Here is a 13,096-nt window from a genome sequence, read left to right on the forward strand (position 1 = left end):
CAGCGTCAACAGTCTTCCTCAGGCTCGGTAGACTGTGGGAATAATCAAGCTCATTAGCGATTGGTAGTCTGCCCCACTTCGGTAAATTAGAGCCGATGTACCCGCTTGCAGAAATTTCCACAACCAAAACAGCTTGTAACTACGGGAGGCTTCTGAGTAAATTTAAAAATCTGTATATAAACTATTAAATTGAAGACGATCCCATCAAACAGATGATTATCTGGCCTAATGGCCCAATGGCAAGGCGCTTGACTACGATGCAATCAGTAATCAAGAGATTCCAGGTTGTAAGTAATCAATTTCCCATGACAGCGCACGTTCGACTCCTAACAGTTTTCTAGCGACCCCTGGTTAGGTCACAAGACGGTACATTTTTGCATGTGCATCGTGTCTGTTTTTGTGTTGTTCAAGCATGGAGTCTAGCGCGTTTGTTTAGTGTACTTTTATTTACGTGACTACGGGCCCCACGCCCGAGCCAGATTCCCGGTTTATCCCCTACTCGTTTAATTCTTGCTGTCTTTAATTATCTTTTAATACTTTAAGAAGTGTCCTGATTGTGGCCGTGAAGGCAAAGCCCGAACGCTAGGGCAACTAACGAACGTCACGTTGTTTTGCTTAATGTTATGTCAGATCGCCGGTAAGTACGAGAGCACTAGTGTCTTCCTATCCTACTTTCAGGTTTGCCCTGCTGCTGTGATTGTGGGAAGCACTGAATGTAGTCATGTCTGAGATGCACTCGACACAGATCATTGCCAGGCAACCTTCTGTGTCATCGTCGTAATCCATTACGTCTGAGCTATACGGATACTACGGGACCTTTTGTTCATCATCCGATATTCAGGTCTTCGAGCTGGGCTGGCTGAGGGTGTTGCCACCATCAGGATATAAGATCTGCTCGTTGTAGAAGACACCTCCTGGACCAGCCAGCATAAGAATCGACGCAGCCATGTCAGAATCTTTACCAGGTCTGCCAGCAGGGTTGGACATGCCACCCTCGATGACACTCTTGTTGTCCTCGTCGGACGAGCCAGTGGTTATCTCAGATGGAAAGACACCGGGCGCAATAACGTTTACGCGGACCTCCGTGCCAATGAATGTTGTCGCAAGCATCTTGGATAGATGGGTTGCGGAGGCCTTGGAGCTGGCGTACGCGAATTGTCCTGAGCTGGAACCCTTCATAGCACCAGAGATGGATGTGACGTTTACAACTGACGATGTGTAACCAGGCGTCTTGCTTCCGCCCTTAGCGAGAAGAGGCAAGAAGGTCATCGACATGTAGAAAATGCTGCCAACATTGGTCTTGAAGGTGTCTGCCCAAGACTCTGGGGGCGACTTCAAGAAGTGGTCCGAGACAGACTGTGCGTCGTTCCACTTGGGCTCGCCAGCGGTGGAGAACTTGGTGTTGTCGTCACGTGCGATGCCAGCGTTATTGACGAGCAACTGGATACCCTGAGACTCCTTCTCGCTGATCTCCTTGTATAGGCGCTTGACATCCTCTGGATCGCTACTCATCCCACTTAAGCTTTCAATAGATGCGTCTTACCCCTGGCCTGATCGCAGGTATCAAATGATGAGATCTCCGTGAAGACAACACAAGAGGCATCGCTTATTCACGTGACTGCCGATAAGATGCTCGATAACCAGCTGAGGGCGGGTCTAGACGGTCGCTCAATCTAACAGCTCGACAATATGCTGATCATAATTCATGTCACGGTCAGAAATGGCAGTGCCAACGCGCAAGCCAGAGCTCATGATTAAATTCTGAGCTAGCGTGCTCGGGTAGCGTTTCTGCAGCTTTGAGATCCGCAGATGGATGTTTGCCGCCGACCAGGCGTGGCAAGCGTCTGTGCTGTGATTGGCTGTGTAATGAAAACAGGTCTTGGCCACGATTTTGGTAGATGTCTGCTGCTGATAAACTGCAGATGCAGAATGAGGGTCGACACTTTTGGTGAGCTTAGATGATACAGTAGATCACAGTTGCCAAGATCACAGTTGCAGAGCTTCTTCCGGTCCAGCGTGTCTTTTTTCACGTTTCTTGTCTTCTACTTCCAACCCCACCCCCAACAGTATCTCCCGACATTTTGAAATCAACAGCTTCATGTGAAGGAAAACAAATATGAATTGACAATCATCACGCCATGCTCATCTTTGTCAGCTGGCGTTGCTGGCAAAGCAAAGGGCATTACTAACCGATGGCATCATCGCCGCATTCCCCCGCATTGCGCCAGCCTCGGCGGATGACAGGCTGACTTTGTCGAATCACACAAATAGCCTTCTTGAGCATTTATAATCCCGAACTTCACAGTCGTATATAATAGCTTCGGATACTGTTTTGATCTCCCTTACTCATACATTAGACCTTGGTTCATACCCCATCTAAGAAGGCCATGACTATTAGTTGCTTTGCCACAATCAATAGCATCACATCCACGCTTCCGCCGTCTCTCGAACGAAGCGAAATAGATACGACTACTACTGAGTCGTCAAACTCCTACACCACCATCATGACGACCGCCGCATCGCGACGGACCCCGGCTCATCAGCTCTCCGGAGCATCCACACCAACCATTTCTCAGTCGAAGTCAGAAGATGTAAACTTCCAAGGCCTGCGCATCCCTCGTGGACCTGTCAGTGCGAATTTGTCTTTTTACAAGGCTCCTGAGGATGGGTCACCACCATACAACTACGTCGAGCCGCTCCCAGGTGTTCCCCAGCGAAACTGGGGTGACGGCTGGGAGGAAGTAAGATTGGACGATTTGCGCGGTCAGGAGCACAAGTTCAATCTTGGATACAACGCGTTCGAGACACACCAAAACATTAAGAGCGCAGAAACAGGGTTTAAGGATGATGAGCAGATACGCAGCGTTTACTACCCTGAAGTCGAGAAGTTACTGCTGGACAACGTTCCTGGCGCAAATAGAGTCATTCTGTTTGACCATACAATCCGCAGACCAACTGGAAACCGTAATCCCGTTCAACGCGTACACGTTGATCAGACGCCAATGTCCGCCGCTGAGAGAGTCAGGCTTCACGCACCCGAGGATGCTGAGCAGCTGCTCCAGGGTCGCTACCGTATCGTCAATGTGTGGCGGCCACTCAATGGGCCGGTAATGGGTTTCTCTTTGGCTGTTGCCGATAGCCAAAGTGTGCAGGACGAGGATCTGGTGCCCGTTGAGCATCGATACCCTCACCGCAACGGGCAGACAGCAGCAGTTCGGTACAACCTTAGTCAGAAGTGGTACTACTGGTCTGGCATGCGAAACGAAGATCGACTTCTGCTCAAGTGCTTTGACAGCGATGAGACAGTCGGGCAGTACGGCAGAGTACCGCATACTGCTTTCGTGGACCCAAGAACACCCGACGGGGCCGTGGGGCGTGAGAGCATCGAGGTTAGGGCATTAATCTTTGGTTAGACCTTCCTGCAAGTGTAGATAGTACGAATCATGAATTTACGACATTCAATGTGCGAATCTGCAACCAAGATCTTTTCTTCTGTACCCAATGGTCTTAACGTACAATCTCCTGCCACAGTTTTGCAGCACCAAAGACAGAATAATTATTCATTTTCATGAATGGCCACGACTCGTGCAAAGTGGCTTGGTAGTCGAAGCAATCTTCCTTGTGCAGTACGAGCGCGGATACACAAGATCGTCATCGGTGCATAGCCAAGCGCCTTTCACAGCTTGGCAACGCCTTCTCCCGCTCTTCATTCCAGAAACCTTGTGCGCAGATTTGCAGGGGTCAGCTTCACGCCTACCATTCGCTTTTGCTTGCAGATAACCTGCTCGGACCTGCTGCTATCGTGAGCGCTCTGCGCGGGCCAAGCACGCGGCGGTCTTGGAAGGTTGTCCCAATCAGGAAGGAGGTCGCCCATATCGACCAGAAACTTGTCGGTCGCACCTCATGTACAGGGAGGTCACGGAAAGAACAACAAGCCCGTCATCATGTATAAAGTCTATGTAGTAGCACTCATTTGTGCTACGCAGGCCTTAGCTTCCCACCTCCGCGAAACATCATCATGAAGGTCTCTACGCTTCTCGGTCTATTGCCCACTGCGGCTCTCGCACACGACCTTCTAAGTGTGGCATTCTTTGCGAAAGAGAAGACCCAACTGCTGGAGTTCGTCTCAGACAACAACCATATTGACTATGGCTGCCGTCCTGTGGTCGTTCCCACCAAGGGTGAGCACAAGCTTCACGCTATGCTCACTGAGGAGGAGCTTTACCACTACAGGAGGAGCCTTGACGCTGATATCATCCGTGTTGAGGCGCTCGACCACCTGAACAAACGTCAGATTGCGACAGCGCCCATTGGAAAAGGCGACCGCTTCAAGGGTGGCAAGGTCGCTCCTCGTGGTCTGGGTAGTCAAAAGCCGGATGTATATGGCTCATACCAGAGTGCTGGTATCTTGAATGCCGACGAAGTCTACACAGCTCTGAAGGGCTTGGAGAAAGAGTACGGCCTGGAATTGTTTAGGGCTCCTTACACGACTTTCGAAGGGAACACAGTCTGGGGCGGCGTAGCCAACAAGGCTGAGAAGATCAAGAAGGACAAGCAGCACATCTACTTCACCTCCGGTATCCACGCCCGCGAGCGTGGTGGGCCAGACAACCTGATCTACTTCATCTCCGATCTGCTATACGCCAATAAGCACCGTAAAGGCCTGACCTACGGCAACAAGACCTACACCAACTCCGATGTGAAGAAGGCCCTTGGCGCTGGAATTGTCTTTATCCCCATGACTAACCCCGACGGCGTTCGTCATGACCAGGCCAACAGTAACCTCTGGCGCAAGAACCGCAACCCTGCTTCAGCGATCGCCGGAAACAACGCCAGCGTGGGCGTAGATCTCAACAGGAACTTCGACTTCTTGTGGAACTTTACCAAACACTTTGATCCCTCGACTTCTCCTGCATCCACCAACCCCGCCTCCCAGGCTTTCTACGGTACTGGGCCTTTCTCAGAGCCGGAGACCCGCAACATGAAGTGGGTATATGATATATTTCCCAAGATCCGCTGGTTCATCGATGTGCATTCTGCAGCAGGCACACTTTTGTACTCCTGGGGTGACGACATCAACCAGTCCAACGATCCTAAGCAGAGTCAGTTTAACCCTGCTTACGACGGCGTGCGCGGTATTGTGAACGACACTCTGTACGGTGAGTTCATCGAAGAGGAGGACTGGTACAATATTGAAATGCAGGCAAACAAGACTACTGCTGCCATGGAAGCTGTTGGGGGCCGCTCATATGTACCTCAGCAGGCTGTTGGTAAGTAAAAGTACCGCTTTTCTTGAAGAGGTTGATCTAACGAGCACAGGTCTTTACCCCACGAGTGGTGCATCTGATGACTGGGCGTCTAGCCGCTGGTATGGAAACAAGAAGCTGAACAAGGTCCATGGGTACACTTTGGAGTTCGGATACCCTACAAACTTTTACCCGACCGCGGAAGAGTATATCCAGAACATCATCGACACCAACGCGGGATTTTTGGAGTTCATTCTCACCGCCGACGAGATTGGTTTGAAGTGAACAGCGAAATGCAAAAAAAGAGTGACGATGTGATGAGACACGAGGCGATGAAGCTGTAGAAGTAATTGTAGATGTCAAACTACTACTCAAAAAGCAAATGGGCATCTCCAAACTCCTAGGCAACTCCAAGCTGGACACAAAATCTTAATTCAGCACCTTGATCCGAGTGACTGGCTTCTGAGGCGGCTGCGGAGGCTGCTTGCTTTCGTCCCTCATCGGGACATTTTGTCCACCTTCATCTTGCTCCTGCTCTTCTCGGCCGACGGTCGCCTCCCTTGACTTGCGCTCATGATCTGCCCTCAATTCCTTCCCAAATCTCTTCCATGTCAGTTTTACCTTCTTCTTGACTGGCTTAGAGGCACACAGCGTATCATGCCATCCCTTATGCTCTCGATTCGCGCCCCTCACAGTCCGTGTTTTGAGGCCTTTCTCAACGTATCCAACAAGATCAAAGACCTTCCGGGGATCGTCTGAACTATTTTCCAGTTGCAACCCCCACTTTCCATCTGCGCAAACAAACTGAGATAGGAAACTACCGTCAATAGGTCCGCTGAAGACATACCACTCGACTGCTTCTGAATCCAGATCTCCTGCTGCGCGCAATGCAAGTGCAGAGCCGTATCCACGAATGATGTTGGGCATGTAGGCTGCCTCAATGCATCCGGGTGGCACCTCGTCGCCTTCGATGACATCAAAGTAACGTAGAGGATCGTAGCTGGTTAGTCGGTCGCGGTATCCTTCCTGGCTCTGCAGCGCTTTCCTGACCACAGGGAGCGGAAGGAGGTGTGTCCGTAGATGGTATATGTGTATATCACGTTGATACGAGCGATACTGGATGACTTGCAGGCCTGCGACGGAGTCATGCGAGTGGCTGTAGCTGTAGGGCTTGGCGTGGTATTCTGGCAATCGGTGGCGTGTCGACATGTTGTGGGTGAAAGCTGACGACGTTCCCGTCTCGGTTAGATATCGGCAGGCTCAGTGGAAAGAGATGATTGGAGAGTAGAAAGGATGCAGGGGTTATGCGACGGATATGTATACCTAAGGCGCTAAAACGAGGAATGAAGGTGAAAGTGCGCCTTCACCGTGAGCAGGCAGCTGCCAATAGGCACCCGTGCGCTCTCTCGCTGGTGAGAGGTCTCTTTGGGAGCGTGGTGCTCTGTTCTAGCTCCAAACCTCGTGCTCTTCTTCCTGATCCGAAGAGACGAAATCGCCCTCTGGTGCGAGTGAGTGAGCTGGGTGCCGTGCGTCTCTAGAAGATGAGAGCGGCAGCATCAAATTCGCGGGCTAGAGTTTTCCTGAACTGTTCCCTCAAGTTCCTGGTTCCATCTAGCGCGTAATTTGTTGACTCAACGTTGCACTTTGACGTGGAGAACCGTTGGAAAGATGGTTACGAAGGAATCCTCCGATCCTTTGCGACGTTCTGCAATGGCAGCGAGTACAAGCTCCGAAGCGAGCCGTCAGCGTTCGTAGGAGTTATTCACGTAGACACTGTTCAATGAAGACGAATCGCCACTGTTGAATTGCTGCTGCCGGATGCAGGATCTGGCTGATGAATGTCTATAATATTGACGTTTGAGGCACCCACACTAGTCAAAGGCTTCCATCGCTATGTCAGCAGTCCTGTTCAAGTGTTTGTGAGGTTTACGATGGAGTCACTGACGATATTCTCCTTCACTATGAGCTTGTCGGCGTCGCAGCAAGCAATTTGAACGCCCGCGGCGGTGACGAAGCTACCGGTTTGATCGACTCCATCGAATTAGAGTCATCACTCTTGTCGTCGAACTCATAATCGCCATCTCCCACCTGCGAGGAAATGCTCCCAATAGTGTTATAGTTATTCCCTCTTTACCTACGATGCGGAAATCCCTTCTCTAGCTACCATAGCCTGTAGGTATCGCTCGAAGGCCTCTTGTCGCGGGGTGGCTGGTGGCTGGTGGCTGATAGCATCTTGGGTTATTCTGGCATAAGGCCGTACCATCTCAGACTGAATCAAATATATGACTTGTTGATTGGGTTGTCGTAAGGTCGAAAAGACGTGTCAACGCGTCAGGCTAGTCTAGTTTTGGTTGAAGCAGTGTCGTCTTGGCGAAAGAGCGAGCGATCCAACAAAAATCCACCAATCTCCTTTATACTGCCTTGTAAAGTATGTCGGCATGCACTGGATTACTTCAAAAGTATGCCGAGTAGACATTTCAGACGCCCCTCGACCTATGTACCGCCCAGGTTCAATGATGACATGCCTGTGTCGGCTACGGTAGCTGCGCCTAGGCTTGACCCTGCCGCGGGTAGCAGCCAGCTGAATGCTGCGTCAGCAAGCTGCGTAATGTTTCCGGAGGACGATGTTATTGCTGTCCACGTTCGCAGCTGATATCACTTGCACTAGCTTCGCTCATTTCGAATAACATTACTCATCCTGAGACTGTTCCATGGTACTCGTCTCAACTAAGATTCCTAATCTTCGCGCAAAGAAGGCCTTTCTGGTTGAAGGCCAACCTCACCAGCTCTAGGACTGCTTCATGTAGCATACTGCGATGAGCGCAAAGTACAATCTTCACATCGCTGCGCCGATACCTGCACACCTCACGCCCGCAGAGGTCATCGCCGTGCTCCAAGATCACAGCACCACGCTCTCTCTCCAGGCCCTCACTACCAGGCACGAGAAGCTACCAAATACCGCACCAGATGTGCTAAAGGATACATACTGGTACCCGACCGACCTAAACCCAGTCGAAACATACAGCGTTACCGAATGCGTTACCGTCCTCCCTGGCGTAGGGCAGTGGGGCAGGAAGAACCTTACTTTCCCCAGCTGCTACCAGAACATACCGACGGGCATAAAGACGCGTGCAGATGCGTCTGGTGTGACGATCCGTGCCGATTACCGTGTCATAAAGGGTGGCGCAGATGCTGAGATTGACGGTGAGGGTCAGGGTATCGGCGACACCGCGTGGGTGCTTGTTGAGGATGTGCAAGCGAGCTGCTTGTGGTGGCTAATGCCTTTTGTCAAGAGCAAGATGGAACAAGCGCATCGCGATATTTGTCGCAAGGTCATCGAAAAGGTGGAGATGCAGAGACGGCAAAACAACCTCGCGCAGTCTGTAGAAAGAGGGAAAAGGCTCTCGCGCGGGCAAGCAGCAAGTGTAAGTGCGTTACGTGTCGAGGCCGACGCAAATGAGTCGCAGAGAGTTGAGCTGGACGCGCCAGGCTCGCAGAAGATTTTCTATTGCTGAACGTTTCCTCGTACGCATCGTCAAAGGACGCATCGTGCCAAATACTGCCCGAGACGGTACCTCTTACATTCCCCTGCTGGAGGTCTTGCCAGATCTGACTTGGCGGCTGCAACAGGATAGGGTCAGCGTGCGGCGCATTTACATCGTCTATTACCGAAGTTGGAAATGCGGCCGCCACATTCAAGATGATCTGCACTGTGTGTACAGCCTTCCTCGAGGATATTCGCCATGGTATCTGCAAAGTCAATAGCGATACCGATGGGGGCAATATCTATTCTACTTTCAATTTGGCCAGTCACCACAAGACACATGCAGACTTCCAACGATATCAAACTGGATGTGGCTCGTTCAGGGAGGCTGGGGTCCTTTAGATCGGGAATTGTAAATATCTACTCATGTATGTACTGCATTTATCTCGATAAGCGGTTGAGTGACTGGTATGACAGATTCGACAGTTTCACGAAGAGAGCTTGGCAAGTATCTTTCTTAATTTCTACACATGATATTCTGCATCTCCTTACACGACAAGCGCAGCTCAGGATATCACCCCAAGTTCATCAAAATCAAAGTGTGCCGACAAGACCATCGACAATCGCTCGCGCTCCGGAGGATAATTCTTCAAGACTCGTGTTTGAAGACTTTACGAATACCACAATTCACCGGCGCCACCACCGCCCACCGGACGCGCTCCACTGCCTTCAATCCATCGATGTCCACCACGACGCTCTCCGCCTCGACGATTTCCACCACGACGCTTTCCTCCCTGACGTGCGTCACCACGTTCCATCGATGCCCACACGCGTGGCTCAACTTGCTGAAGATGGCGGTGCTCACGCGACACTCCATCATACTGCTCAATACACTGTGAGGCAAGTTCAGCAGCGTGTCGAGAATGCCAGAAACTAACACCCTCCTCAGGGCGATAGTCGATGTGATGCTCAAAACCAATGTGGACGTCGTTCGGGCAGGGAATGTTTTCGAGCCAATCCGGCTCGTGGTGCTGAGAGGACTGGATACGGCGGGAGGGCTGTGGACCTTGACTACCACGAGAGGGCTGAGAACTGTGGTCCATGCGTGCCCTGGGGTCCTCACTACCGATTTCTTCGAATTCGAAATTACGGTCAGGGTGCTGGCCGGGCTGAGAACGCGACGGTGGCATGCGAGGTCCGCCGTACTCGTCGTCGCTCCATGCTTGTTGACCATAGGTAGGACCGCCATTGCCTCGGCCTAGACGTCCATGTAGCTCTTCGTCATACTCATCATGGGCGTCATAGCGGGTTTGGTCTGGCTGCGAGGGTCGAGAGGATCGCGATCCAGGGTAGCCGCTGCCATTCGTGTTGTAGCTGGAGCCACCAGAGCGGCTGCCACCTGTTGGGCGGTAGAATTGAGCATTCCGCGCTGTTCGCAAGTCGTCCTCGTCTGAATCATAAGAGCGGTGATCGGGGTTTGGTGGGCGTGATGGACCAGGACGCGAGTTGTAATCGTTGCTCTCGTCCCAGGGGTCATTGCCGTAGTATGGAGACATCTTTGCTGTAGTGTTTCTCGTTGGTGTTGTTGGATGTTGGCGTTATGTGCAACTCAAGGTCGAGTTGTGTAAAGGTGTGTGGTAGAAGTTGCTTGGAAATAGTTCAAGGCAGCTTTTGTAACTCCATGGCCTGTCCGGTCGGTGAAAGGTGATCGAAGTTATGGACGGTTAGTGTCTCAAGTCTTCATTTATTGGCAGTGATGCTTTGAGAGATTGTATGAAGGCTTGCTGTTTTGGCTTTCACTATCGTTCAGCCGATGTCATTTCGACGTCTGATCTTATAGACATTCCTTGTTGTGTCTGAACAAAGTCCTTCAAGATGAACTGTCACCTCGCTGAAATAGGAAGTTGTCTCATTTTAGATGCATCAGAAAATCCCGTCACGTCTTTAAGACGAAGGAAGCACTCAGGACTGTCGTATAGAACCGCCGTCGTTAGAAAGGCCCCAACACATGTGTCAAGAGATGTACGCCAGATTGCATAGTAGGATATACTGACACCTACTAAGTGTTACCGAAATGGAGCAAATGCTACGATCTTATTTCTTCGTAAAGAGCGAAGTGATATCGGCGGTCTTAGGTATGTAGGCGTATGTCAAGTGCACGTGAGGTCATCCGTCTCTTCCAAACTTGATATTGAATATTAGACTACGTATATGACACTGGATCATGTCTTCACTCAGGGTGATTCTCAAGTCTCGCGTTTGTTGAAAACCACCGTCATTTTCAAAATAAAATAGATGGTTTTCCCACCAGGCTCAGAAGGTTGCAAAGAGCAGCCTAGGTAACGCCGGCTTCCCTGGCCTTCTCATAGGTGTCGAACATCCACCGACCGAACTCATCAGCCCACTGAGACTCAGGACTGAAAGATCGAGCGGGACTGGAAACGGACATCTGGCAAGGAAGCGCATGCGCTACTCAGAAACGAACGCTTTCGCTCGGTCAGGTCCAAGGGCCTACGGACACAAGTAAAGCGTTCTGCCAAAATGGGGGTGGAGGAACGCCCCTGAGGATGTACCGTCCGATCAGGCTCGTGCGCGGATGGATGCCCAGCAAGGTCTGAGCCGCGGACATCTGCTTGCTCTGGCAGGTTTGCTCCCCCATGAACGTGGATGTCAAGGTCAGATGCCGAGGGTCACTCACTTAATCAGACTCTCACTCAAGCACCCTAGACGAGTGAGTGTTTTGCGGAACAAATTGAGATTCGCGTACCGACTTCAGTAAATGCCATACATAGCTTGCGGTACGATCCACCGAGGAGACGAGCTCACTTTGATTTTTCTGCCTCACTGTTATCGAGACTCTCCATTGCTAACGTCACAGACTCACCCCCTAAGCGCTGCTCATAAACCTCAAGATAGCTCCATCGCTATCGCTACCCATTTTCATGGAGATCATGGAACTCACGCTGCTGCTGCTCGCACACAGCTTGCACACACGCAGAAACTTCCGCGACCCTCCCGTTCATCATCAGCCTCGTACCCATTGGTGGGAGCTGACTGGCTGTGACGCGCACGAAGGTCAGAGCAAGATCTAGGGGACACTTGACCCTAGTGTACGATCCGGCGGCGCGAGTTTTGCTCGACTGCGTCGCAGTCTTCATGCTCTTCGGCCTGTAGTTGCTTAATGATGGGCTAGCCGTACTCGTCGTACACGTCTCGACGTGACGACGAAGGGCGTGAGGGCTGTGATGAAGATGGGCCGTTGGAAGACTGGTCGGAGAATTCGTCGGCGTCGTAGCGGGAGATTCGCATGCTGTCGCTATCGCCAGCAGTCCTAGTACACAAGTAAGGTGGCATTGTATGTGCGTGCGTGTATTTGTATTTGTGGTGTGTGTAGGCGGCAGAAACGAGTTGTTTACTACACTAGATGGGATGGAAGCATTTGCAAGGACGACGAACACGCCCCTCGATCTGCGCGAGGCATATCATATAGTCGCTGAACAGTGACGAGCTGCAAGGAGGAAATTTTTGCTTGGACCTAACACTGTCCTTGAGGAGTGGGATTGTAGTGCAGCAACAGTGCTAGGGTAGCAGCTTTCACCCACAAGACCTACAGTCAGACGAGCGTACCAAGCAAAGCGTAAAGTTGGATTTGTTATGAAGTCTAGTGCTGAGTTGCGCTTGTCGCAAACACCTTCCATCGTCGCAACATAAGAGGTCGAACGTAGAGCATCATCAGCCAGGCACTACAAGAAAGACAACAACGATGACGCAAACGAGGTTCGCTCGGGCTCTCGAGTCTCCACAGGATGCTCATCGCCCTGCTGAATGTTCAATCCTCTGGATAGTCCCAGATTGGCCAGGCGTTAGGTGTCGTCGATCACCTACAGCTAGCTACCGCAGCAAAGTCAAGCTAGTCGTTTCAGATGTGTTGCCGGTGGATGTGGTGAAGTGGATGCTCTGCAGATCGCAATGCTTGGCCGTTTTGCGTAGATTGACGTTCTTGTTCGGTCAGCAGCCGCAGTGTCAAGAGACGCTTTCCAGGTTTGTTGGTTCTTGTACCACGGTTTGGTCCTCACTCTCTGCCTAGGCTCGGGTCCTCGTGTGCCACGGCGAGCAAGCGAGGGCATCTCTCAGCGTCTAGGTACACCTGACAAAAAGCATCTGCCGTGCCACAGGCCCACAGCAGATAGCAAATCTCGGAAATAAATCTCGTGCAGGCGCGTGCAGAGATGTGTTGAGCGTTGGCAGCAGGGACCCCAATCATCGGCGGTGCTGGAGTCTAGACAACTCTCCGACCGCAAGGGGGATACGGTGAGCGGATAGTGTGGTACGAAAAGCCGTGGAAATAAGCCGTTCTGGACATGCT

The 13,096-nt window shown here is 51.4% G+C and overlaps 7 protein-coding genes across 7 annotated transcripts; 5 read left to right on the plus strand and 2 right to left on the minus strand.

Annotated features, from left to right (window-relative positions):
- Positions 1-677: 677 nt before the first annotated feature.
- Positions 678-1,550, minus strand: M421DRAFT_417866 (NAD(P)-binding protein). Its single transcript, XM_033591605.1, has one exon. It carries the CDS (start codon positions 1,510-1,512, stop codon positions 838-840), a length of 675 nt encoding a protein of 224 aa, XP_033451455.1. The 5' UTR covers positions 1,513-1,550; the 3' UTR covers positions 678-837.
- Positions 1,551-2,232: 682 nt separating this feature from the next.
- M421DRAFT_417867 (uncharacterized protein) lies at positions 2,233-3,471 on the plus strand. Its single transcript, XM_033591606.1, has one exon. The coding sequence runs from the start codon at positions 2,388-2,390 to the stop codon at positions 3,411-3,413; it is 1,026 nt and encodes a 341-aa protein (XP_033451456.1). The 5' UTR covers positions 2,233-2,387; the 3' UTR covers positions 3,414-3,471.
- Positions 3,472-3,991: 520 nt separating this feature from the next.
- Positions 3,992-5,667, plus strand: M421DRAFT_417868 (Zn-dependent exopeptidase). Its single transcript, XM_033591607.1, has 2 exons — positions 3,992-5,270; positions 5,320-5,667. Exons 1-2 carry the CDS (start codon positions 4,019-4,021, stop codon positions 5,529-5,531), a joined length of 1,464 nt encoding a protein of 487 aa, XP_033451457.1. The 5' UTR covers positions 3,992-4,018; the 3' UTR covers positions 5,532-5,667.
- An 8-nt stretch (positions 5,668-5,675) lies between these two features.
- M421DRAFT_2727 (uncharacterized protein) lies at positions 5,676-6,455 on the minus strand (the record flags this gene model as incomplete). Its single annotated transcript, XM_033588815.1, has 1 exon — positions 5,676-6,455. One exon carries the CDS (start codon positions 6,453-6,455, stop codon positions 5,676-5,678), a length of 780 nt encoding a protein of 259 aa, XP_033451458.1.
- Positions 6,456-7,981: 1,526 nt separating this feature from the next.
- Positions 7,982-8,875, plus strand: M421DRAFT_342090 (uncharacterized protein). The gene is made up of 2 exons (XM_033589483.1): positions 7,982-8,671; positions 8,744-8,875. Exons 1-2 carry the CDS (start codon positions 8,063-8,065, stop codon positions 8,759-8,761), a joined length of 627 nt encoding a protein of 208 aa, XP_033451459.1. The 5' UTR covers positions 7,982-8,062; the 3' UTR covers positions 8,762-8,875.
- M421DRAFT_342091 (uncharacterized protein) lies at positions 8,876-10,456 on the plus strand. Its single transcript, XM_033589484.1, has 2 exons — positions 8,876-9,630; positions 9,680-10,456. The coding sequence occupies exons 1-2, from the start codon at positions 8,990-8,992 to the stop codon at positions 9,990-9,992; spliced, it is 954 nt and encodes a 317-aa protein (XP_033451460.1). The 5' UTR covers positions 8,876-8,989; the 3' UTR covers positions 9,993-10,456.
- Positions 10,457-10,605: 149 nt separating this feature from the next.
- On the plus strand, positions 10,606-11,257 carry M421DRAFT_90300 (uncharacterized protein; the record flags this gene model as incomplete). Its single annotated transcript, XM_033597847.1, has 3 exons — positions 10,606-10,752; positions 10,795-10,865; positions 11,026-11,257. The coding sequence occupies 3 exons, from the start codon at positions 10,606-10,608 to the stop codon at positions 11,255-11,257; spliced, it is 450 nt and encodes a 149-aa protein (XP_033451461.1).
- Between the last annotated feature and the right edge of the window lie 1,839 nt (positions 11,258-13,096).

Source organism: Didymella exigua (assembly GCF_010094145.1).
Source record: "Didymella exigua CBS 183.55 unplaced genomic scaffold M421scaffold_6, whole genome shotgun sequence".
NCBI classification, from domain to species: domain Eukaryota; kingdom Fungi; phylum Ascomycota; class Dothideomycetes; order Pleosporales; family Didymellaceae; genus Didymella; species Didymella exigua.

Bases quoted from the DNA above. Each gene is read 5' to 3' on its own strand.
- M421DRAFT_417866 (XM_033591605.1), bottom strand. From the start codon at position 1,512: ATGAGTAGCGATCCAGAGGATGTCAAGCGCCTATACAAGGAGATCAGC.
- M421DRAFT_417867 (XM_033591606.1), top strand. From the start codon at position 2,388: ATGACTATTAGTTGCTTTGCCACAATCAATAGCATCACATCCACGCTT.
- M421DRAFT_417868 (XM_033591607.1), top strand. From the start codon at position 4,019: ATGAAGGTCTCTACGCTTCTCGGTCTATTGCCCACTGCGGCTCTCGCA. The intron at 5,271-5,319 runs GTAAGTAAAAGT...TAACGAGCACAG, and splicing joins TGTACCTCAGCAGGCTGTTG to GTCTTTACCCCACGAGTGGT.
- M421DRAFT_342090 (XM_033589483.1), top strand. From the start codon at position 8,063: ATGAGCGCAAAGTACAATCTTCACATCGCTGCGCCGATACCTGCACAC.
- M421DRAFT_342091 (XM_033589484.1), top strand. From the start codon at position 8,990: ATGGTATCTGCAAAGTCAATAGCGATACCGATGGGGGCAATATCTATT. The intron at 9,631-9,679 runs GCAAGTTCAGCA...CACCCTCCTCAG, and splicing joins ACTGCTCAATACACTGTGAG to GGCGATAGTCGATGTGATGC.